The sequence below is a fragment of the Lytechinus pictus genome, chromosome 6 (genome assembly GCF_037042905.1).
Source record: "Lytechinus pictus isolate F3 Inbred chromosome 6, Lp3.0, whole genome shotgun sequence".
NCBI lineage: Eukaryota > Metazoa > Echinodermata > Echinoidea > Temnopleuroida > Toxopneustidae > Lytechinus > Lytechinus pictus.
The window spans coordinates 21666831-21693477 of NC_087250.1; the positions used below are offsets into that span (position 1 = coordinate 21666831).

At 37.0% G+C, this 26647-nt stretch overlaps 2 protein-coding genes across 3 annotated transcripts in view; one reads left to right on the plus strand and one right to left on the minus strand.

Annotated features, from left to right (window-relative positions):
• Positions 1-1081: 1081 nt before the first annotated feature.
• On the minus strand, positions 1082-4800 carry LOC135154559 (uncharacterized). 2 transcript variants are annotated; one of them, XR_010293940.1, is made up of 4 exons: positions 4609-4797; positions 3862-4044; positions 3101-3215; positions 1082-1418 (listed from the first exon to the last, which is right to left on the minus strand). XR_010293940.1 is itself a non-coding variant. In XM_064101185.1 (4 exons), exons 2-4 carry the CDS (start codon positions 3990-3992, stop codon positions 1341-1343), a joined length of 315 nt encoding a protein of 104 aa, XP_063957255.1. In that variant the 5' UTR covers positions 3993-4044; positions 4609-4800; the 3' UTR covers positions 1082-1340. The 2 variants fall into 2 exon arrangements, 1 of the variants encoding a protein (XP_063957255.1); XM_064101185.1 differs by having other exon boundaries at positions 3871-4044; positions 4609-4800.
• A 4641-nt stretch (positions 4801-9441) lies between these two features.
• LOC129263144 (UDP-N-acetylhexosamine pyrophosphorylase-like) overlaps positions 9442-26647 on the plus strand; it is a 33778-nt gene continuing 16572 nt past the window's right edge. The window contains exons 1-9 of the mRNA XM_064101186.1: positions 9442-11017; positions 11498-12777; positions 13805-14009; positions 15598-15773; positions 16776-16948; positions 18121-18314; positions 19954-20094; positions 21450-21635; positions 24251-24286. Coding sequence (XP_063957256.1) covers positions 12501-12777; positions 13805-14009; positions 15598-15773; positions 16776-16948; positions 18121-18314; positions 19954-20094; positions 21450-21635; positions 24251-24286 — 1388 coding nt within the window. The 5' untranslated portion in view covers positions 9442-11017; positions 11498-12500. The remainder of the gene's footprint in view (positions 11018-11497; positions 12778-13804; positions 14010-15597; positions 15774-16775; positions 16949-18120; positions 18315-19953; positions 20095-21449; positions 21636-24250; positions 24287-26647) is intronic.

Below are 26647 nucleotides of genomic sequence, written 5' to 3' on the forward strand. Positions count from 1 at the left end.
GTACATGTATTTTCTCCTCATTGTCAAAGTGAAACAACGTTTAATTCCTCCCTGAACATGTACAGTATTGGTTTCCCAGGTCAAAAAACCAGTTAAGGACCAGTTCATCCAACTGGTACTGGTACCAGTTGATTCCAGTTAGCGAACTGGATTCAATATGGAAATTGGAATACTGGAATCAACTGGATTCCAGTTGATTCCAATACTGGAATCAACTGGAATCCAGTTGACAAATTGTAACTGGTACCAGTTGGAAATACCAGTTGGCAACTGGTCCTAACTGGTACCAGTTAGCAACTGGTACCAGTTGACAACTGGTCCTAACTGGTACCAGTTAGGACCAGTTGGAAACATGAGTTGTCAACTGGTGCCAGTTAAAACCAGTTGGAAACAAAAATTGTCAACTGGTGCCAGTTAGGACCAGTTGGAAACATGAGGTGTCAACTGGTGCCAGTTAAAACCAGTTGGAAACACCAATTGTCAACTGGTGCCAGTTAGGACCAGTTGGAAACATGAGTTGTCAACTGGTGCCAGTTAAAACCAGTTGGAAACACCAGTTGTCAACTGGTGCCAGTTAGAACAAGTTGGAAGCACCAGTTAGGACCAGTTGGAAACATAAATTGTCAAGTGGTACCAGTTAGAAACACCCTGCAATGTATAGCATAAACAAAAATGAATCATGTGGATATGTACATTCCCGATCTTTTACTCTTCTCATATAATTACTCCTTCGTTTTCCTTGCGCACACACACATTAGAATATTGGTACCAACACCCCCCCCCCCCCTCTCAGGCGGTTATTTCAATTATAAATTATCTTCAATTATCTTTACATTGAATGTCCACTCCTGTTATAACAATGTGCATGGACAAGTGAAATAATTATCCTTGCACATAGGACTGATGAAATGAATCAAGGTAAATTTGTAGCATTGTATTGAAACCTTGTTAATTTCCACATGCACAATATAACAGGATTGGACTGTAAACTTGCTCTGGTAAATCAATCCCTCAGTCTCTTGAAATCTGTACCAAAAAACATCAGAGAATGACAAAAGTCACAAAAAACATCTATATGGTATTTAAACTAGGAATTTAATGAAAGAAAATTATGTTACAAACTGTAACATGCTGTGTATAATTCTTGTATTATGTGTCAACAAAGATCATTAACTTACACAGTAAATATGTAGTCAATCCAATTTTTACATGCTAGCTTGGAGACAAAATTTGAATATAATGCATCTAAGCATTTACCTTCAATAAATAATATGTACTATTTTTAAAGGAATGATAAAGGAGTCTTTTTTTAATGATTATTTATTGAGATCTTGGGGCCCTCACTGGCTCTGAAGAGGAAACGTGAAACAGGTACCTTCCTTTCCTGTAGTGGCACTTTGCTGGTAGATGCGATGTATCTGAAGATTAGAAAAAAAAAACCAATGGAATGAAAAATAATAAGTACAGTGAATACCGTAATACAAAATTTCAGTGGTGTAAAATTATATCTGCACATAAAGAAAATACATGGGATAGTGAAACTTCTCTAAGTTCCATATTTCAATGATTCAATTATAAATGATAGACAGCACATCATCATTTTTATTACAACATGTATAGTAAGTTCACATGGTCTTGGGAATACTTCTGAAATTGACATCGCAGAGATGAAATTGCCTCAACCTTATACCTATACATTTATTTTAATAATAAAGACTTAGACTATGTATGTTTGCATATATGTATCTAGGAGTCTATGTTGCACATTATCTGCTAACATCTGATGGGTATTTCATGATTGTCAGTGCCGACTATTTCAGTGAAATCATTGCTTTTGATTGGCTGAGAAGCACTGGCCTCTGACTGTTACTATGGTAACTGTCGGAAAAAGACAACTTGTTGATGCTGACAACTTTCAAAAAGCAGTTCCCAGAACATGTTTAAAAACGCAAGACAAAGCAAAAAAAAAAATGAAATACAAAATTTTATCCGAGGATGGTCATGGCCGAAAATATTTACATCTAAATAATACTTGAGTAAAATTCACAGAGCAAAATGATGAAAATTTCATCAAAATAGGATAACAAGAAGTTATTGAATTTTAAAGTTTATCAATATTTTGTGAAAACAGTTGTATGCACTTCGTCATGAATATTCATTAGGTGGGCTGATGTCACATCTCCACTTTCCTTTTTTTTATGTTACTAGATGAAATCATAAATGTTTGATTTTTTCATACATGTGTAAATGATGCGTCTCCATTGTAATGAAATAAGTTGCGTCAATAACTAATGCACCTAATCAGTTGTCAATCCAATTGTCAATAGTTCTTGGTTAAAAATATCTTCATAAACCTAATCTCATATAATAAAATACAAAAGGGCAATTGGGATATGACATCATCAGCCAACCTAATGAATATTCATAAAGACATGCCTAGAACTATTTCACCGGAATAATGCAAATCTTTAAAATTCAAAACCTTAATTAATTATCAAATTTTGATCAAGTTTTCAGCATTTTGCTTTGTGAATTTTACTCTATTTATTGAGATATGTTTCCAGCCTGGACCATCCCTTTAATTCTACTTCTACGGTACCCCCACACATACTGGTAAGTCAGAGGTAAAAAACAACGAGAACCAATTTAATTTCAAAGATAAAAAAATACTCCAGCCTCCAGATTTAAGAAAAAATTCAGGAAATGTTATTTTAGTTCAGACTAATTGTGCACGTTTCATTTCGGAGGTCAATCTGAAATTATACTTCCAGTTCCAAATTCACGCCATTTGGTTATGCAAAAGCATGAATTAAAATTGATGGGCATGGGCCCATGTCACTGGCTAGCCTAGAGGACTCCATGAAGATAATTTTATCATTTTTACATTGTATTTTCATCACGGAGCCTAGACAAGCCTCCTATAAGGTTGCTCGTACAACTGTGTAAACAAAGATAGATTTCCCTCGGAAATCCACCTTTCCCATAATGATTTTTGGGCAAACATTAAATTTTTACATTTTGTAAGCCTTGATACTCTAAATGTGTACAAAGGCTTAAAAAAAAAATAATTGTAAAATGTACAAATTGGAAATTTTCTTACAAAAAGGATCACTTGCTTGCAGATCTTGTCCTCACTGCCTCTGAAGAGTTCACGTGCGACAGGTACATTCCTTCCCTGTACTGGCACACGTTCTTTGCTGGTAGATGCGATGTATCTGAATAACAATGGAGAGAAAAATAATCAGTACAGTGAACAGTGAATAAAAATACGTCTATATTACAGTGAATAGCAATACATGTCTACACCTAAGGCGGGCAAGGGTTACTACAGAGTGTTGTAAAATTCCATTTGAACATTAAGAAAAATACATGGGATTGTGAATCAATGATTCAACTATAATGATAAACAGCACATCATCATATTTATTTTAAAAAATGAGTAAGTTCACTTGGTCTTGGGAATACTTCTGAAATCGATGTCGCAGAGATCAGTCCTTCATGTTTATAATTCCATGGAGCTCAATAAATGGCTCTCCTTATGCCTCCGAATTTGCTTTCCTAGACACACTCAATTTTATAAAATGCTCAATTGTTGTAGATTGTTATTAAAATTGTAAATGCAACAGCTGTGTAGCTATTAATTAATCTGTGGTGAAACTAGGCTTGGGTCATGTACAAAAATATCGCGCTCCTCAAAAAAAAAATTATAAGTAGGGTGTCCGAACTCATATTAGGCCTAAAAAAAGTGCTAGAATTTCATATTTTACATCTTTAAAACCATTAAATCACCATCTCTTTTCCATAATTCTCATAATAGAAGATACACAAAGACCCCAAAAGAAAACTTGACATCTGAATTACCTAACTTACAGCCTCCTCATATGGAGGGCAGCAACGAAGTATTCGGATCTCCACTCCTGAGTCCTGGCGGTTCTGAGCTGGGCCTTCTTCTGGAAACTACCGGTACCCCAGGTCATGTTCACTGACTTCATCTCCTCCTCGAGGCTCAGTATGACTCCAGGTGGTTTTGGGTCTCCCTCTCTCCTGAAATACACAGTCAAAAAGTGATAAACAGCTATTCATGAAAAAATCAGACTCTTAAAATGGTGGAAAAAATAATGAATTTCGATTTTCGGCATTTCAAAATCTCATCAAAATCCTCAAATCGTGTGTAAAGTGATTGGTGCGCAGACACGAGGCGCTGGCCACTATCATAATGTTAAATCTGAAATTGAAAATCATAACTGGCTGAGTCTCAGATTTTTTCCAAGACCAAGAAAATCAGTTTCACATTCGATCACATATCTCTCTCATTTACTTATAACAATATATGGAACAATATCAACTGAAAGATTTTGTGAAATAAAAAGAAATTCATGTTAAATCTTAACACAAATCGTAAGGTCAATATGATGTATGTGCGCAGACTTGAACCGGCATGGCAGCCACACATCCACGCCCGGCTAGTCCCGGCCGGCAGGCAGCGCTGAGGGGCAGTAACAGGATGTCCTGACGAACAGCTAACGTTACAGCTAGCCCCGCAGCTAGCTGCGAGCCGCGCCATTTAACAAACTACGAAAAGAAAATCATAGAAAATTGTTAACTTACCTGTAGAGCCTACTGCGAATGTCTTAGCTTTCAAGTCATTGTCCAAATCTGGTCCGTGTGATTTCAGTGGTTGAATTATTATTAAAACGGCCTTCTTTACCCTTCTTTATCGCACTAGCACTCGATAAAAGTGCGGTGCAAATTAACGGCGCGGCGAAGATGGCTCTTTCAAATTCAAATTAGATTGGCGGTTTGCGTTTTGGCGGCGCTGGTTAATTTGCATAATTATACGGACGATAGCGATCAGTGGCACTCAGTGCGCATGCGCAGGCCCGCCCGCGCCCGGTGATTGAAGGAAGATCTGCTGAGTCAGGAATAACGAAGGGGGGGGGGGTCTAAAGCAAGAAAGAAGTTTTAAAATAGAAATACGAACTTCTTAACATACAAATTTCTTCTTGTTTGGTTTTGGTTGGCAACCAGTCAAGAAATGACGATTTTTGCCTCTGCTTTTGGAGCTTTTTTTTTTCTTTGAAAGTTTAAGAATGAATTAGCTTAATATTTGTTCTTTATTTCTATTTTATTTATTTTCTTTTTATTTGAAAGATAAAGATAGCCTTGCTTAACATGGCAAGGTTGTAAACTAGCAATAAATATGCGCGATATAAATAGAAAAAAAATAGCTATTCTATTCACCTTCAAAAATATTTTTAAAATATCAGTGAGTTAAAAAAAGAAAAATACATTAATTTTTATGTGATTTGTAAAAATAGTGTAAAATAGTCCTCTTTAACTTAAATTAAAAAAAAGGGATTAAATAGGAAGAATTTTTTTTTCTCGCAACAAATATCTAGGATAACAATTTTTTTAATGTAAACTAGAAAATTTCACTGAGAATAACATGTTTCGATTTAAGTTATATGGTAATATCGAACCACATACTTTAATGAAATTTTTCAAGGTGGAAATATTAAAATTAACATAAAGAATAATTAAGTTAGTTATTATGTAGATATTTTTTTCCTCTTATCCTCAATCGAGCTGTGTATAGGATGGATAAATGCATGGCATTTATTGTGGTAAAAGGCTGAATTACATGAATTTGTACAGAGCAAAATTTCAGTAAACAAATAAGCAAAAAAAAAATAACAAAGTAAACTAATGTATAATATTGGAAAGGGGATACAAAAAGAAAAGTATACAGGGAGGGGGGGGGGAGTAATGTCAAAAGCAGGAACGGGCAAAGGTTGGGAGTAGGCTAAATGTATATACCTTTAACATAATGAACATTTTCACATAAATATATATTTAACCAATGTTGAATGAATAACAATACATGTAGATTAAAGAAAAGATTGTATGAAATAATACTTGCTTTTTTTTAAGAAAAGTAACGCTTTGTTGATGGTAACAATAATAATAGTTATAGGAAACACATTCATGAATGATAATCATAAAGAATTATCTCAAAAGGAATTAAAAACAAAGATAAGAGGACTTTGAAGTAATATGATCTGTACAAAAAATATAAATATTAATGTAAAGTGGGTTACAGCTATATTGAGCCAGTGACTTGTCGGATAAGAAATTTGAATGATTACTGCAGATATCAACAATTACAAAAATATTTCAAAAGTCAGTTTAAGAGAAGCGACAAATAAAACAACAAAGGTATGAAAACATAGTTCTTATATAATATATATATATATATATATATATAAACTCTGTTGGAAATAAGTACAATGCATTACCACTATGCCTCTAATATACATATATATATATGTATATATTATATATGTATACACGGGTTCTTACTAGAATCAGCTGGTAAGTCCTATTGGTTCTAACTGGTATCATTTGGTTTGATATTCCAGTATGGTTAATGGGTTTCAAGTGGGTTATGGGTGGCCTATGGGTTCCAACTGGTATAATCTGTTCCAGTTTGGTTTATGGGTTTTAACTGAAATCAGCTGGTAGATATATACTGGTAATGCCTATTGGTTCTAACTGGTATCAATTGGTTTGATATTCCAGTATGGTAAATGGGTTTCAAGTGGGTTATGGGAGGTCTATGGGTTCCAACTGGTAAAATATGTCCCAGTTTAATTGATTTATGGGTTTTAACTGGAATCAACTGGTAGTATACCAGTAATGTATGTTGATTTTAACTGGTATCAATTGGTTTGATATTCCAGTATGGTTAATGGGTTTCAAGTGGGTTATGGGAGGTCTATGGGTTCCAACTGGTAAAATATGTTCCAGTTTGGTTTATGGGTTTTAACTGGAATCAACTGGTAGTATACCAGTAATGTATGCTGGTTTAACTGGTATCAATGGGTTTGAAATTCCAGTATGGTTAATGGGTTTCAAGTGGGTTATGGGAGGTCTATGGGTTCCAACTGGTATAATCTGCTCCAGTATGGTTTATGGCTTTTAACTGGAATCAGCTGGTAGATATGCCAGTAATGCCTATATTGGTTCTAACTGGTATCCATTGGTTTGATATTCCAGTATGGTTAATGGGTTTCAAGTGGGGTTATGGGAGGTCTATGGGTTCCAACTGGAACACTCTGATCCAGTTTGGTTTATGGGTTTTAACTGGAATCAACTGGTAGGTATACCAGTAATGCATGTTGGTTCTAACTGGTATCAATTGGTTTAATGATATACCAGTATGGTTTATGGGTTTAAGGTGGCATTAACTGGTATATACACCCATTGGGTTTCTATGGGTTCCAACTGGCATCAAATGGTCCAGTTTGGCTAATGGGTTTTAAACTGGAATCTATTGGTAGATAAACCAGAAAGGCCTATTGGTTTTAACTGGTATTAACTGGTGTACTAATTTATACCAGTATAGTTAATTGGTTTCAACTGGAATAAACTTGTATGTTTTCAGCATGTCCAGTTGAGACAATGGGTTTCAACTGGAATATACTGGCATGGTGGGAGTTTACCAGTTGTGCCAATTGGTTTCAACTGGTACCAGTTGACTCCAGTTGAAACCAGTTAAAATTTCAACTGGTTTCAACTGGTTTTTTTACCTGGGTTAATGCTGTATGGTTCAGTCAAGTTGGCCTAATCATCAAATCTGTAAAAAGAGGAATAGTGTATAATTCAAACAATAAAAAACAAAAGAATTGGTGATTGAGGGATGTCATCGACAGTCTCATTTGCTTATTTTGTATATTTGCTGAGTTGTGCATATCACTTTTTTTTGTGAAAAATAAGCGAAGCTTTAGAATATTACAACTTCGATGAAATTTTCAGCATTATACTACATGTAGTTTGGTTTTTCTCTAGATAAAGTTTTTGAAATCAACATTTTTCTTGGGTGGACTTGACCTTTGAATACAGAACACTCGCTCTACACTCAGTAGGCCTACAGTATGTTGCATTGACAAATTTTATAATGACTGTGAAATACTGTACAGTGTACACAGGTTCGTCAAACATACATGTGAAGCTAATATTGGATAATTGATCAGCCACCAATGTAAACAGGATGCTTGGCACAGGTGTCTAAAAATTACACTAGGGCCGTCTGCACCAGCCTGAGTTTTCAAATTAGTGTGGTATTTCTGATCTGGCAGATCATCCCGATCCAAACAATATCAAGATTATTTGCAATGGAGACGCAATTATCGCGCTAGTTCACTGGATTAATCTCGAGATTGCAATCCCAAGTCAACTTAGGATTGCAAAATAGCACGCTATTTTACAAAAAAATCATGCTAATTCGCACTTCACAGGTGCAGACGCACTCAGGATTATTTGTGCGATGCGTCTGCCGTCACACCTTAATGCATCGATTCCTCGCTGGAGCAGGAATCACTCTTCTTGCGATGGTGGAGACAGGGTTTCTTGAATCTCGAGATTAATCACGAAGAGGCCCAATCAGGCTAAAATCTCGAGATTGAGCAAACTCGGGCTGGTGCCGCACCGCCTACTGACTCAATGTAGGGTTGGTGGGGGTTGGATATCCACTCACTTTCTTTTATCTGATTTCAAAAATGAAACAAAATAAATGAAATAAAAATAGCACATATTTTTATTGTTTGATGTTTCCATTTGTATCTCATTATCAAATTATAAAAGTTGAAATACGTGTCCCGCCTGCAAAATTCTGTATATATCGCCGTCCTGGAATCATGTGTCTCAGAGACAGGCAATGTATTGGTCAACGAATAAATCACGCATACATTGTCGAGGACATGGGGCAAATTTCCCTTCAGAAAAGCCAAAGAGAGCCTTGGAAATTCATATAATCCAATGTAAATTGCCTACATTATATGGCTGGTTAGCTAAAAAGGTATCAAAGTCTCTGAAAATTTTGTGTTAATTTTTCGTGTAATTGGCATGTTACTGCTTTTAATTAATGCCTGTTTTTCAAGCCACTTGCTTGCTGATCTAATGATTATTTCATGTATTCATAACATTTTTTTGTGAGGGAGTTATTCAATCAGAAAGTGGGAGGCATGGTCCCGAATCTATATCATTAGGGAGCAATATATATACAATACATGTTTTTGTAAAATTATTTTCCTGACCAACACACCCCCTTGGCTTTCATTTTTTTTCTTGCCAAAAGCCCATTTCATCTTGGAGTAATATTGCCATTTTTTTTTTACTAAAACCCTGAAAATACTCAGCACCCCCTCTTTAAAAGACGTTCCCAGGGCCCCGGTGGGAGGTGGCACATTTGCAATGATACATTTCCCATGCCTCCAAGTAGGAATACACAATAAAGTTACATAGCTACTTACCTTGACCTTAATTTGACTTTGGAAAGGGTCAGGTGATCGATGTCAATTTGTCATGTGACAGGGGAGTGTCTGATGATTTATCTTGTCAGCGATAATTGCCACTGACTAATTTGTTCTTCAGGAGGAAATAGGATGTCGGGATTTTAGTAGCTTATATCAGTCAGTAAAAATCATTGACTATAGATCTGTAAAGTGCTCCCCAGATGTCAAATAATTCACAACATGCTAAATTATTTACAGTAGCCAATCAGATGCCCGAGTTTCAGTAGCTTTTAACAAGATTTTAGTAGCTTAAAACAGTGAGTGAAAATCATTGATTATAGATCTGTAACGTGCTCCCCAGATATATCAAATAATTCACAACATGATAAATAATTCACAGTAGCCAATCAAATTTAAGAGTTTCAGTAGCTTTTAATAGCCTTGAGTGTAAATCCTGACCACAGGTATTAATGCTGTTTGTCATGAAATGCTCCTCAAATGTCAAATATATATATGTCACACCATACCAAATTAATTGAGCCAATCAGATGCCAGAGCTTCAGTAGCTTTAAACAGTTGTCAGTGAAAATCACTCACTATTTGATTCGTGAAATCCCCTGGGTGGTATCCAGATGTCAATTATTCACAGTAGCCAATCAGATTTTAGAGTTTCAGTAGCTTTTAACCGTTGTAGTATTTGTTGCATGAATCCAGATGTCAATTATTCACAGTAGCCAATCAGATTTTAGAGTTTCAGTAGCTTTTAACAGTTGTAGTATTTGTTGCATGAATCCAGATGTCAATTATTCACAGTAGCCAATCAGATTTTAGAGTTTCAGTAGCTTTTAACAGTTGTAGTATTTGTTTCATGAATCCAGGGGGGCGTTTCATCAATATTTTTGTCCGACAAGTTGTCAGATCTGACAACTTTCCTGGATTCTGATTGGTTGAGAAGCACTGTTACTATAGTAACTGTCGGATTAAACAGGACTTGTCGGATAAAACGTCCGACAGGTCCTTTCATGAAACGCTCCCCAGATGTCAATTATTCACAGTAGCCAATCAGATTTAAGAGCTTCAGTAGCTTTTAACTGTTGTGAGTGACAATCACTGAATTTGTTTCATGAATCCAGATGTCAAATTATTCACACTACATTGGATTCTCATGCCATGTCTTTTGGGGTACCGTATCACATGATATTACATGTAGGGATATGATTTATTATACAGATCAATAGGCAGAGGAAAGTTTCTCTTACTATATATACATTTCATTCCTTTGTAAAGCCATTTGATTTTCTCATTCAACATTAAGTTGAGATTATTAAAGGAACTTAATTTTACTCAAAGTTGCACTGTAGGACTGGTGTACATGTACATGTACTTCTAGCACCTGAAACTACATCATTTAAACACTTTGAGGCAAGGTCTGTTCAGAATGCAAAATAATTAATACCAGTTAACATGGTCATAGCGCATCACTGCCAAATGCTTCCCTATGCGCTCAATGGGATATTACATGTAGTACTATCACCCTGGCTTTAGCCTCGCTGCCCTTTACAGCACGGTGGCATTTCAATCTCACCTGAGTTGAGTGCAGCACAATGTGGATAAATTTCTAGCTGGAGGAAATTACACCATGGCCTGAATTCAAACCCACAACCCTCTGTTTCAAAATCAGAAGACTAATCCACTGGGCCACAATGCTCCAAATATATGGTAAGGTGGTTTCAGACCGCCTCAAAGTTCGCCAGTTCCAGGTATTCTCTGATCGGGAAATTTACCCCGATCAGAAAATACCAGGTATTTTGGCGGTGTGAAAGCAAACTATGTGTAATATCCCCGAAAGAAAATACCCGATAAATAGTAGGTACTTGGCGAAATTACGAGAACTTTCGCGGGGATTTTTCCAAGGTCGTGGGTATTTTGGCGGTCTGAAAGCAAATTACGGGAACTTTTAGCTCAGCGTGTCGTTGGGTGCGGCGCCGTGCATGGGTTGCTGCTGGGCTAGTGATTTTGAATTTCGCACCTTGCTGTTTATCAGACCATACTGCGCATGCTCGTAACTTCAGGAACTTATCCCGAAGGGTATGTTTCAGGGCGGTGTGAATGCAGGAATAATTAATGGGTATTTTTCAGCCTAAAAAAGTTCTCGTAATTTAACGGGGATTCTTGTGATCGAGGCGGTTTGAAACCACCTGTAGAGTCCTCAGAAATACCCCCCCCCCCCAAAAGGTAACTTTTTAAAATAATGACCTTAACTTTCACTTCCCATCAACAAACATGTCATTCACATGCCAAGGATAATGAGGGGCAAACCTGCCACGTTGCAAATAAAAATTCAGTTTGTTCTTGTACCAGTACATAGCATTTAATATACCACTTTCTTGTACCAGTACATAGCATTTAATATTCCACTTTCTTGTACCATTCAATATACCTCTCTCTTGTACCAGTACATAATTTGCAGTAATTAATACCATGAGGGTACCAGTTATTATTTGATAGTTGTTTATGAAGACCATGTCTTAAAATATGCAAGATGTGATTGACCCTATCACTTTCAACTATGGAAAGCCAGTGTAATTCTTTGCGTAATGTTATCCCCTTGTGTTACAAGAAGGATGGAGCTGTATCAAACCAAACAATGATTTTGCTTAAGTTTTATTTTATCATTTTATGAGCTACATGTATATCAAGACAGTGATGGCTTAACTTTATCGTGCCCTTTGTAAGACAGGTCCCAGTTATTTCATTCCAACAGGGAGCTTTCTAACTTGGCTGATTAGAATGAAGCCTTGGACTGCACAATTATGATAATAATAATAATGTCATATTTTACCCATGGTAGGCACTTCAGTTCTGAAAACTGTTCTCCCAGCAGACACTGCTGTTTACCCCGGCTTTAGCATGGCTACCTTGATCGGGTAATGGAGTATTTGATCAATTTCTTCCTACCCATTCACCTTACCTGGGTTGAATCATTCTTGTTGAGATCTTTCATATGACCAAATGCTAATCAAAGTTAGTTCCTGGGAGTGGGAATACATGTCAAAATAAACAACTCATGTGACATTTATCGATTGATCTTTGTATGTTGACTTGTTGTACATGCCAATTTTCACCCTTTCCCCCATGAAGTTTAACAACTTTTGTTTGCTTAATTCATGTTGGTTCTTTCTTCTCATTCTCTGAACAGTCTAAATCATGGACGTGACGGCTCTACGCAACAAGCTCTCTCAACTCGGCCAAGATCATCTCCTAGAATTCTGGGATGACCCCGACCTGACTGATGACCTCCGGAGGTCACTCTATACTGATATCACTGGCACCAACGTCGAGGAGGTTTTGAAGTTCTTTGAGACGTCGACAGCAAACATGAATAACAGTGAGAAGGTGGATGAGAGGATGGAGCCGATCCCGTCAGAACTCTTCGGCTCCGTAACAAGGTCTGGAAAGAACCTGGATAGATGGTACAAGGATGGTAAGAAAAGGTTCTACATTGGAATGTAATAATGCAAATTGTAATGATGATGGTGTGGTGATTATTGTTATGCTATAAATTACTGATGATGATGATGATGACGATGATAATGATTACGGGTTTGATTAGGATCATGATTATGATACTACTACTACTAGTACTGGTGATGTTGATGATGATGAGCATAATTATGATGAGCATGATGATGAGCATGATGATGATGAGCATGATGATGATGAGCATGATCACTAAATCACTAAATCCTTTCTGTAGAGTGCTCAAGGCGCATATAACTGTTCTATTTCAATTTTCATAACTTCTTTATACTACATATATATATGTAGTATTAAGAAGTTATGAAAATTGAAATAGAACAGTTATTACGCACATTCTAATCAATTCGTAATCACAGTTTTTTTGTGTGAAAAATCCTCTGGTGTACTGTTGAAATAGGTTTAAAAAATACATAGGCCCGTATTCTTAACGCTGGTTTGAATTAAACTCTGATTTAAAGTTGTAGTTTAACTATGGAGAGCCATTTTGGGCACAAATCCCTATAAACAATACACATCAAATTTATTAGCTCATTTGACACTCATACTGTCCATAAATGATTGCTGAAGTATTTTTCTTCATTATGAAAGCAAAAGGAAACAAAATAGTTAACATATTAAGAGATATACAATATGAAAATAATTTTTTGGCTCCCCATAATTCTAGTGCAGAATTAAACCTGACTTCAGAATAAGGGCCATAGTCTACAACTCTCACAAACATTGTAAAGGAACCACTCGATTCTTGTAGCCAATAGGTTACAGGGAATAATTGTGCTTCACAAATTTGAATAGCTTTTTTTGGTCAAAAGAGAAAAGCTCTCAACTATAAAAGTAGTGTACAGTCCTATGTGAACATTTGCTATACAAAAGACTGTATGTGTAGCATTCTTTAAAAATTGTGGAGCAAATTGTGATGCGACACCAGGAAATTTATTCCCTGGGTTAATAACTCCCGTTTCTCTATCTCCCAGGTTTAAAACAGATTTCCCAAGGCAAGGTCGGTGTTCTCCTTTTAGCCGGGGGTCAAGGTACGCGCCTAGGGGTCAAGTATCCCAAGGGAATGTTCAATGTGGGCCTGCCTTCAGAGAAGACCCTCTATCAGCTACAGGCTGAACGGATCCTAAAAGCGCAGGAACTTGCCCTGGAGTTAACAGGAGAGAAGGGGGTTATACCATGGTAAGACAGGAGCCCTGGGCCCCATCTTACAAAGAGTTGCAAGATCCGATCGATCGCAACTATGGACGGCCAGCAATATCAACATCTATTTGTTTGTTCAAAATATTTTCTAGCTATGATGTATATTCATGCATTCATCGTTGTCGTGAAAATTCATTGTGCTTCTCTTTGTTTGCAAAGGACATTGTGCACATTTCCTGTAGAGAAAATTATGACACTGATGGATTTCCATAGAGTTACGATTGATTGGATCAATAGTAACTCTTTGTAAGACGGGGCCCTGGAGTAAGGAATTGGTCTATGTAATGATACTAAGGTGTGTTTGCTCATTGAAATAAGGTGGGTGTTTCACAGAGCTGGTCGTAAGTTACGAGCAACTTTACGAACGACTGGTGATCCTTTCTTGTGGAAAATGATACACACCACATTTTCTTTGATGTTTGTTCAGCGCCTTAGAAAGGATCACCAGTACTTTGTAAAGTCTCTCGTAAATTACAGTATAACATTAACAGCTTTATAAAACACAGGTCTTACAAAGTATTCTGATAATTAAACTGAGGTTTAATCCCTGTGTGTGTTAATAAAAGGTATTACTCTATGTATTATCTATACATATATATATTATATGAGTACATGTAAAATTTATAAAACAAAAGATTGTTGCTTTACATGTACCAATATATTAGGCCATTAACAAACGTGCAGTACATGTATGTACTCTTGTGATTTGAGAAAATACATTTATGCATGCAGTAAAACCAAACAAGGTCCATGCTCCTTGCATCTCTCCTTCAGGAATCAGAAAGCATCTTTTCATGATCAATCCACACATTATTCTTTTTGACAGTACAATGGGGAAAGCGGGAAGCCGCTATGGAAAAGACACACAGTGCCTTTATACTCTATAGCAGGATTCGTGACTGAAATGCATGACACAGAATTTTCAGAAGTTGCATTGAAATGAATCAAGGTGCAATAAACACTGATCTCGTGAGAAAGCCTGCGAACCCAAGGTTAATTGTCATTACAGGGCTATGTCTTTACAAAGAGTTGTGATTGATCTGATCAACCACAACTATGGAAAGCTGGCAATGCCATCATTTAAAATGCATGCTTGTTCAAAATTAAATATCTTCTAGATATGATGTATATTCATACATTCATAGTTTTCTTGAAAATTCGCTGTGCTTCTCGTAGTTTTCAAAGGACATTAATTGATTTCCACATACTTGAGGTTAATCAGATCAATCGTAGATCTTTGCAAGATGGGACCCAGATCTAGATCTGGTACACTCACATGAATTCAACTTTGTGAAATCACACAAAAAATCTAAGCTGAAAAATTATCAAACTGTATATCACCAACACAGGTTAGCACAAATGGGACTTGCTTAGAAAAAGATCCAATATTTTGGCTGGAATACCGTAACTTTATATTGCTAATTCCTTAGCAATTACACAATTTCTTGCAGAATACTTTGGCACATATATCAGACAGACACTTGGCTGGTACTTGTGATTCTGTACAAACTCATTCTGAAATTGTTACCACAACTGGCATTTATCTTTATTTGTTTAATTTGTGTAGGTACATCATGACGAGTGAGCACACGAAGGGGCCAACAAGGGAGTTCTTCAAGCAGCACGACCACTTTGGTATCGGGGAAGACGATCTGGTTCTCTTTGAGCAGGAGATGCTTCCGTGTGTCTCCTTTGAGGGAAAGATCATCCTCGATCAGAAACACAAGATATCCAGAGCACCAGGTAAATCAAGGCAGAGACCAAATGAAATGGCCTATCAAGACCATCGTTGCATGCGCATTTTGCTCATTGGACTGTCTAGGAACCAATCAGAATTGTTCTTTCAAATGATTGATCAGTCACTAACCTTTGTGTTACGGGGCACAAATAAAGTAGCCTTTAATCTAGGTGGGGGCTGCAGCTATATTTTAATTGTTCTGTTAAACGTAAGCGATGTGGCGAGACTAACAGTGCAAAGTAACCACCACCTTTACTCTCTCATTGTGCTGTTAGTTTTTATTTATTGACTATGACACGGTTCAGAGTTTTCATTTTTTTTTAATGCCACCAGAAATTTGGTCTTTTTTTCGAAGCAATTATAATACACTGCTCCACATGTGCTCATCGGTGTTGGTGATCATCAGTGGGGTCATTTTTGTTAGAGCGATCTCATGATTTCAGATAGTTTGATGTAAATGCACCTGGGCCCCGTCTTACAAAGAGTTACGATTGATCCGATCAATCATAACTCTATGGAAGTCCATCAGCGTCATAATTTTTTCTCCAGGATATTTCACAATGTCCTTTGTATAAACAAAGAGAAGAACAGTGAATTTTCAAGAAAACAATGAATGCCTGAAATATGCATCATAATTAGAAAATATTTTGAACAAAAATGCATAATAGATGTTGACGTTGCTGGCCGTCCATAGTTGCGATTGATCAGAACAATCGTAACTCTTTGTAAGACGGGGGCCCAGATCTAGTGCTACCATGTTTTAAAACTTTCTCATGAAATCACTGTTTACTGCAGCTATTTTCCTATCACTTTAACAAGTATGCTCTTTTTAATTATTATTATTATTGCTGTTATTATTACATTGGAAGGGAGGTCTTTACCGTGCTTTTAAAAGGGAACTCTAAGATCCTGGATGATATAGAGAGACGAGGCATCACGTACGCTCATATCTACTGCATTGTTACCATTGTTATTGTTGTTGTTACTCTTATTTTTATTGTTATAAGACGGGAATGGAGGTCTTTACCGTGCCTTGGGTAACTGTAAGATCCTGGATGACATGGAGAGACGAGGTGTCACCTACGTTCATGTCTACTGCGTTGATAACATCCTTGTCAAAATGGCCGATCCTACCTTCATCGGATTCTGTATTGACAAAGGGGCCAACTGTGGAGCCAAGGTAAGAAATTATAATTTGTTTCATTTATGTTTTGTTTCCGTTTTGCAGGAAGCAGGCATGGTGGTTCAGTGGTAGAGCTTCCTCCTCATGAACGTGGGTTCGTTCCCCGGCTGACTTGTTCTATAGATTTTTGAAAATGGGATCTTCTGCCTTCCTGCTAGGGGCTCAGCATTTAAATTGGAGAAGGGTAATAATAACATATTATGCAGGGTCCGCTGGTAGAGCAGTTTCCTAAATGAAGTGGCTATCCTCAGCCAATAAAAATTTATTATTATTCAGGGTTCCTGAAGTCATGGAAAATCCTTGAATCATATGGAAAGTCAGGGAATTCGGAAAATTTGTGAAAAGTCATGGAATTGCATTTACCTCTTGGCTCTGGCAGCTTTCCAGATTGTCGTGTCTCGCAACTCTCGTATTCTGTGATCATACTCTGCTATTATAATTGGTGTTCATGATTGCCATTTTCCCAGTTTTGTGACATCCCAAACTCTACATAACTCCCGGGACGTCATTGGAAGTCATGGAAAGCAGCAATTTAGTCATGGAAAAGTCATGGAATTCTGTTTTCAAATTTCTGTGGGAACCCTGATTATTATTTGTTGTATTTTCATCATCATGCCATGGATTTGTCAATAATTTTGTTTTTTGCATCGTTTGATGCTACAGGCTGGGATGTTTCATCATCATCTGCTGTAATCTTCAAAGGGCTCTGCAGCCTATCTCGAAGATGTTTAAAAATATTATTTACAGCCATCTTACAATTTCTAGTGTTGGACATCAACATGTCAGAAGAGAAGCGAAGATGGGTCTTTAAAATTGTATGGGCAGCTGCTGTAGATCTGAAACTTTAATCTCTTTCTTTGTTAGGTCATCAAGAAGGCCTACCCAACTGAGCCTGTGGGGACTGATTTTAGGGTTGACGGACCGAATGGGGGGAGATTGAGTTTAGTGAGATCACGCTACCATCGGCAGAGAAGAGAAGTGAGAAAAGTTGATAATAGGGTAATACTATCCAAGTCGTTTGGAAGCGCATAGGGACGTTATTAAATAATGTGATATGCGGTATACAAGAACTGCGTTTTTATTATTGGCTGACATTCTAGGTGTGACAGCCACTTCATATCTAAAACTTCCTCTTTTTCTAATTCATTCTTTATCTGTGTGTTTGTTAGGTCGTTGAGAAGGCCTACCCAACCGAACCTGTCGGGGTTGTTTGTAGGGTCGATGGGCAGTACCAGGTCGTCGAGTACAGTGAGATCACGCTACCAACGGCTGAGAAGAGAAGTGAAGATGGTCGACTGACGTTCAGCGCCGGTAACATCTGCAATCATTTCTTCACCATCGAATTCCTCAAGTCTGTAGTCAAGTAAGTGTGTTGATCATTCTCAAAGTGATATAAATATTCCTCTTTAACCGTGTAGGCCGGGGTATTTTGGGAGTTCATATGGCTGCGGGGGGCTCCCAGGACCTCCTTGAGATCTCGGCTGGTGACAGCGCGATCGCGCCAAAAATCGGCACGCAGGTTGTCTGGGACATAATCTACAAAACTGTATAGTAATTTATTCATGTGAATTGCTATTAAGTGATTATGCTAATTTATGCATAATTAGTATGCGAAATCATTCTTTTCCCTCTATCTCCCTAAATAAAGTTCCAAATGTTCTAATTTTTGGTACAAAAACTCTTTCTGGTGTTCTTAGCAAGTATACCGGTACATGAAAAAAAATTGCGATATTGGATCAATTTCTTATGTATTATATTGTTTTTTGCAATTTCTTTAAATGTGTTTCTTCGTTTTTTTTTCACCTTTTGTTTTTCATTTTATTTTCAATGGAATTTGTTTGGGACTCTTCTTAGATCATAAACAGCATAAAATAAATACATTTAGACCAGTAAAACTAAAAATAATCATACATTTATGATATTTAATTGAAAAAACAATTTGCATTGACTTTGTACATGAAATCACGTTTTTGAGCAATTTTTGGTCCAACATGCACTTTTATAATATTGCGTAATTTAGGAACCGTGTACCCGGGTGACGCAAAATTGGTCTCAATAGTTGCGCAAGACTTGAAAGTAAAAAGTCAGCGAGTTGTGCGGTAAACAAATTAAGCGTGGCGAAAATATTGCGTGAAGCGATGAGGGGGGCCTCCAAGGCCCCCCGTCCTGGATAGGGTTAATGTATAGCCCTTAATATATTGGAACAACCCGTCTAAGCTCTTACCAGATAATGCTATTTGCCCCATTGGATCCTGACTTGCACTATCTCCACTCTTGAAGGAGCAGTTCAGCAAGAGTTTCAAGACTCCGTTTCTAGGCAAACTGCATTGACGTTCCCATGTATTAACTCCTGGGTGGAGAGAGGCAAAGTGCACATTTATGCCTTGCCAAAGAACACATAGGCCCGTATTCTGAAGTTAGGTTTAACTTAGACCACGGTCTAACTCTGCTAAAATTATGGGAAGCCAAAAGTGTCAAAATTTTTATCAAGTTCTATGTTTCTTATGTTTACTGTGCTCTTTCCTGATCCATCCATGGTGAAGGCAATAATCTTTTTATACTTCCTAGACAATTATGAATGATTTGAGAGCCAGATGAGCTGAAATATGATATATCTACTGTTAGTGATTTATGTTACAATCGGCTATTCGTACCACAACTTTAAACCTGAGTTTAAGTTAAACCCGACTTCAGAATACGGGCCAAAATTTGTTGTGGAAGGGATAAAAACAAAAAAAAAGATTTTGACCATTAAATTTTGTTATGATAGTTAGGATTATTTACTTGAGAAAAATATTAAATTTTTATTTTAGTTATTATTTTATCATAAGTCATAAATTCCCATGTTTAGGGTGTTATATAATGGAAAAAAATATGATGATAAATGTGCTTTTTACCTTCAAGAGAGTTCATATTTCTGTGTTTGTATGCTATCCCTGTGTATTTCCCCCTTCCCCCTTTTCATTCTGCTATTAATTGGTTTTTAATCTTGTTTTTAATAGTGAGAATGAATCAAGACTACGACATCATGTGGCCAAGAAGAAGATTCCATTCATCGATGGGGAAGGCAAGCGCATCACACCGGAGAAGCCAAACGGGATTAAGATGGAGAAGTTTGTTTTTGATGTCTTCAGATTTTCAAAGTAATACTTGATAATATTCATGATGTCTTTCCATGTACTTTGTTTCATATTATATGCACCACTAATATTCGTTATAATTGTGGGCTATGTTATGTGAGTCAACCAACTCTTACATGCTAGTTGTGGTAACGATCTCAAAATGACTTTTTACAGAATCCAATATAATGACCACCCAAGTGTCTGTTTGTATGAATAAAAAATGTGCTAAAGGATTCTGGAAGAAATTATGTAATTGCTGAGAAATAAGCAAAATAAACGCGGATTCGGGCACTTCCGTCTGGTCTGTTTTCCAATGGCAAAAAGAAGCTGCTGAAAACTGCTTATCTAATAAAAGAGAGCCAATGGAGTAAATTAGAAAGTCAAATAATAGTATACACTGTCCCACATGTGCCTATCTGTGTTAGCGATCTTCAGTGTGATCGTTTTTTGGCTTAGATTTTATGATTTCACAAAGTTCAGTTTATGTAACTGTACCAGATCTAGATCCACGATGATATCGTAATACTTAATCTTGGTTTTACAGACTTTCTCACAAAATCAGTGTTTTAATGCAACTACTTTCATTTAGCTTTAAGTGTAATAGATACCCAACTTGCTATTTCCTGTAACACACACCACGAGTGAGAATTGAAAAATTAAATAAGTATTGAACGGAATAGTGAATCCAAGCGCGGGTAAAAATAAGGTTTAGTCAGTAGACCTTTAAGTCTGATCCCAAGAAAACTTGTGTGTAAATGAGACATTAATAGTAGTTTCTGGGTCCCGTAACGCAAAGCTTAGCAATGATCGTAGAACATTTTTCTATGATTGAATGCTATTACGACAATATATAATCAATCGTAAAATCAAGTGTACGATTAATCGCTAACCTTTGTCTTATGGAGCCCTAGTGTTGAAAGACAAAGTGCCATTTTAATTGGTGCTTATTCCAATAAATTTCCTGTTATTGAAAGTCTGAAAAAATCTGAAACATGTTTAAGTGAAGGAAAGACTGATGACTACAAATATTTTTTTTAAAGTAGATTTTTCACCTCTAGCTAGTTATTCTTTCAGACTAACAAATATTATTGTTGCCTTCCCGCACAAAGGCTGTTAGCGCGTAGTGTTCATTGCACGATAACGGCCCTTTCGCAGGAAGGCGACGTTATATTCCTGCCTTAAGATTATTGCATTGAGAGTATCAACAAGGATACCAAGAAATACTAAGAATTCAAACATTTCCCATGAAATAAATAATTTTCCTTGCTGACATCAATCATAATTATTTTTTCCCTTTAGAAAAAGTGAACTATTCGATTTTCTGACCCCAGTGCTTCATATTAAGTCTTTAAAGTCTTTTTGGTCGTTTTCCTCAGTAATTTTGCAGTTTTTGAGGTCTTGAGGGAGGACGAGTTCTCTCCACTGAAGAACAGCACAAAGTCAGAAAAGGACAACCCAACCACGGCTAGACACGCCCTCCTATCCTTACACCATAGATGGGTGTTAAACGCCGGCGGTAACTTCATCGACTCTGACGGGACACCCATCCCGGCTATTCCAAGGTAATTCTGTGAGCTTAAATATTCCTAAATTAATCCTTGAGCGATTGGATTGCTTAAAGCTGTTGGAAGCTTTTATGAGAGTATGTTTTTCTCCGAACTAATTTTGTCATTACACATCCCTAAGTGTTCCTTGCGCAGCCCACCTGTTAAAAACCATTGTTAGCTCTTGAACCTGTTGGACATTCGAGCCCTCATATTGTGTATACAGGCTCAGTCTCCCAAGGGTCAAGTTATGATGGTATATTTTCCTTCAAACTAATGTCATCATTTTACTTCCTAAAGTGTTCCCTGTGCAACTTGCCTGTTCAAAGCTTGTGGTATCTCTCTGAATGAGTTGAGTATGACTTATACCCTGTTTAGATCTACCACCAAACGCAAAGTAACCTACATGTAGGAGGCTAACGTAGGATGTCCTTTGTCCACAGGAGATCTTAACGTTCTCGGCACAAAGCACGAATCTTAGGTAATTGCATGGTAAATATTACCCCAGAAAGTCTAGCACAATCGCAAGGTCACATGGCGTGATCCACTGTTGGACTGTAGATCTAAACAGTGTCAGTGCAAACTCTACATAGAAAACGGATGTCCTTTAATATCTGAGCGATCGTTGTGCAGCGCGTGCTTTCCCCCTTGATTGACATTTTACCATGACAACGCAATCTGCGAGTCCAAAGGGAGACGATGTACCTCGCGATTACCGCACATGATCTAAACGACCCGAATGTGCACCTCGTGTTTTGATAAGGAATTTTTTTCGTGTTCGCTCCAGACAATTGTCTGGTGAGACACCAGAGAGAGATCTAAATTGGGTATTAGAGTCATGCTAAACCACTGGCGCACATGCCCTGTCTTGTCTATACTGCACCAACCCTGTCGCAACTGGGCTTTAGACGTGCAGTCCTCTTATGGGCAATTCCATAAAATATGTACGTCCGCCCCCTGTATGTGGGACCTTCATGAAATTTTCTGTCTCTGATTTCTGGTTCTTTTGACAGTCCGCAATGTTCTCAAAGGACCATGACTTGGGTCAGTTTATGAAGTGAAGTAAATCAAGTAAGACTTGACAGAAATGGGGGTCGGATGTACAAAAAGGGTGATCGTTTTATGGAATTGCCCTCATGCATGCATTTGCAATTAAAATTTGGTGGCTGATTAGCAGGACTTAAAGGTCTTACTGGCAGATGAAGATTAGAAGGCAGTAAATTCCAGGCGGGTATCATTCTTTGGTGTAGTGAGTTCCTTATTGATCAGTACGCAGTAACATGTGTCCTAGCATAATTACTTGACCAATGTGGTGTTTCATTTTATACCTCATGAAACTTGAAATTAAAGTGCAAATCTAAGCCTAAATAATCTCTTTGTGTAGAACACTCCCTCCCCCTTCCCCTGGTACGGCAGTCCCTTCATGTTAACATATTGTAGATAAATGCAATGATAACACAATATACATGTAGGACTCTGTGATCCGGCTTCATGTCTCACCCTGATCCAGCGGGTAGCATATGTTCATATTTTCTCTTTTTTTTAAAAACCTTATCCTATATGTGATTGCTGGCTGAGACTCAGTCCTTGATGGGCTAATCTTGCCAATCTTTGGGTGACACAACATTTACTCTTGCGACATTTGCTCTGATCTTAATATCTCGGAGGGCAGAGGGCTAGAGCTAGGATTGTAATAGAGTTTTGGGGTTCAGAATAATGTAAAGATAAGGAGTAGGGTTTATATAGTTTTGGAGGTTAGGTTTTATGTTTGGCTTAACGCGCAGATTCTCCATCGGTGCAATTGTCTGCGGAGCAAATTTCATTGGAACCAATGGCCCGAATTCACAAAGGTGGTTTTGAAATCCCAAGGTTGAATCCATGGTTTGTGCAGATATCCTGTATAAATTACGCTTAATTTAGCACGTATTGAGCGCTTGTATAAAAATGTCCAATGTTGATGCACGCTTTTGTCACATTGCGCCAAATTGATGCCTGTTACCATAGTTAGATACGCTATTTTATTCATGAGTCCACTGTTGAAGAGTGGACTCATTAATAAAAACAGTGGATTCATGAATAAAATATCGTGGATAACCACAGCAACAAGCGTCAATTTGGCGCACTGTGACAAAAGCGCGCATCAGCATTGGAAATTTTTATACACGCACCCGATACGCGCTAAATTAAGCGTAATTTATTTAGGAAATCTGCATAAACCATGGACTCAACAGTGGGTTTTCAAAACCACCTTCGTGAATTCGGGCCAATCTTTTCCTATCTTATTTCAAGTCTCCACACTAGCTCTAGCCCTGTGCCCTCTGAGATATTATGATCAAAGCATTTGTCGCAAGAGTATATGTCGTGTCATCCAAAGATTGGATAGATTAACCCATTTCTTGGTGGCCAGATTAGTCCACCAAATTCATCTATTTCATATTCTTGGTGGCCCGCAAAGCAATAGAAAACATTACAATTTATCAAAAGTTTGGTAGCCCGACCGGGCCACCAAGTGTGGGCTTTAACAGAATTTTGGTTGCCAGACTCTCATTTTTGGTTGCCCTGGACCGCTGCTAATGTCAAGCCTTGCATTTTAATGTTAAATCCTTTTGTTAAATTGCTGTATGTATAAACAGGTATTCCCGTGTTATAGAGGACCATATGAATGCTAAGTATGTGTTTTCCCTTTACCATATATCATCCATTGCAATATCTTAATATTCATACCTGGGCCTGTTTTACAAACAGTTACGATTGATTCAATCAACCACAACTAGGAAAGCCAGCAACGTCAACACCTAAAATACAAATTTGTTTAGAATATTTGCTAAATATGATGTATATTCATGCATTCATATTTTTCTTGAAAATTCAGTGTGCTTTTCTTTGTTTACAAAAGACATTGTGCAAATTTCCTGAAGAAAAAATTATGACATTGATGGATTTCCATATACTTGTGGTTGATCGGATCATTCATAACTCTTTGTAAGACAGGGCCCTGCTTATACCTTATATCGTGGCTAGGCTGATAAAACCTTGTATTTCAAAAAAAAAAAATATTGAGGGCAGCTTAAGAAAAGGTTGTATTTTGAAATGATAGCAATGGTGCCAGTCTCATATTGTCAAAAAACAGTCTCCTGATACCTGTGAAGAACTCTTTCAAGGCAAATGAAGGTTGTTGCCCCTGTTATGAATCTGTAATCTGGCTTATTCCGAGCTGTCATCAAAATATTTTCACTTTGAGATACGAGGTTTTATTAGCCCAACTACCTTGGGGTTTCTGTCGGTAGATTATCATATTAGACGGCTGTTTGCTCTGATTACTTAAAATCATTCATTGGGTTAGTACAGCAGGTTATTCTAATTGGTTTTTCGCTTGTTATTCTGAAGGTTTAGTTTTCCGAAGGCTCAATAGTTACTCAAAATGTTGATTGATCCAGAGGTTTGTTGTACTGAAAGTTGAAAGTTGGTTACTCTGACCACAGACAATGTGTGTTATCAGATTTATTAGAGGTTTAATAGTTTAAAAATGAAGTAATGTATACTTCATAAAATTCACCGGTGATATTACAATAAACAATCTTTTTTTTATTGGCTAATAAACATAGTTTTCCCATGTTTTTTTCATGTTCAGACTCACTAATGCTATAGAATGATGAAGCGTATTTTATTGAACCTCTGGAATAACAAACCCCTTTTTCTCGGAATAATAAGCCTTTGGAGTATTGGAATCTTTAGAATAGCAAACATCTGCCATTCATTAAAACAATTAAACAAAAGATAGAAATTGGGGAAAATATAAAAAGAAGACTACGTGGAAATACATGTATTGGCATCTCTTTTGTTATAAAAATTTTAATTCATCACAAAGATTTCAAGATATAAATCCAAGGGTGTAGGGTATTCATTATCTTTGTGAGTTGCCTAACTCTTTTCTAAATTTGAATACGTGCATTAGAGTTAGGCAAATTCACAACTTTTGTCTATGGTGTATAATATCATTTATAGAGTTAGGCAAACTTCTTTAAACGCGGGATGTCCACGGTAAGAATTAGCATTCATTGTTCAATGGGTATAGTACAGTATATCCCAGCAACATTTTTTTATTGTGTTTATTTATGATGTAGCGATATCATGCTACATATGTATTTAATGATGGAGAATTCTGAAGTTTTGCAAAGGAAAATCATTTCGCAAGATGGAAATATAGAATGGGTAGCATATTTTAACATGTTGATCGTATACACACACACACAAAAAAAAGTGTTGTTGAGCTTTGTCGGTTTTGTGTCTTATACCATTTTCTAAATCTATGCAGCTTGAGTGTTTAGCCAGTCTACAATGGTTTATTAAAACAAACTTTCTTGCTCTTTATTTTATTTATTCTGTTTTATTTTCTCTCTCTTCCTTTCTCTCTTGGTGAGGGCTTTAAGACTGACCTTGTTACTATGTACACTGTATATATTCTTTGAACTCAGTAAGCTGGGCCATATGGATTATTAGAACATTAGTATTGGTGTTGGTGATAAAAGCTATTAGACTTGTTGAATAACTATGCTTGGTTAACAAAAAGGCTGTTTAAAAGCTCACTAAATGCTTGCTAGAGAATAGACATAGCAACATGCAAATTATGTCCTGAGCTAACTGGGTTACAGTTTGGTTGCACAAGTTCTCCATGCAGATATGGTTTATTTCCAATTAGTCTAATGCCAATTCATCCAATTGCCCACTAGTCTAATACCATTTGGTCCATCATCAGTTTGTCTACTCACCACATGGTCTACTTTCATTTAGTCTAATGCCATTCCGTCTAATAACCAGTTGGTCCAATAGTAATTTAGTCTGTATACCATTTGTTCTAATTAAACTAAAGTGTGCAAAATGAATAAAAGCAAATGGGTATTAGACTAGGCCTATATTAGACCAACTGGTTATTGGATGAAATGGTAATAGACTAAATGGTGATTAGACGAAGTGATGATTGAACCAAATGGTTATTGGACAAAATGGTTGTTAGATGAAATGTTGATGGA

What these genes read in the sequence shown, in the direction of transcription:
- LOC135154559 (XM_064101185.1), bottom strand. Translation starts at nt 3,992, where the DNA reads ATGAAGTCAGTGAACATGACCTGGGGTACCGGTAGTTTCCAGAAGAAG. An exon ending in GCCCTCCATATGAGGAGGCT is followed by an intron (nt 3,216 to 3,870) that starts GTAAGTTAGGTA and finishes ATTGTTATTCAG; the next exon opens with ATACATCGCATCTACCAGCA. An exon ending in GCAAGCAAGTGATCCTTTTT is followed by an intron (nt 1,419 to 3,100) that starts GTAAGAAAATTT and finishes TCTAATCTTCAG; the next exon opens with ATACATCGCATCTACCAGCA.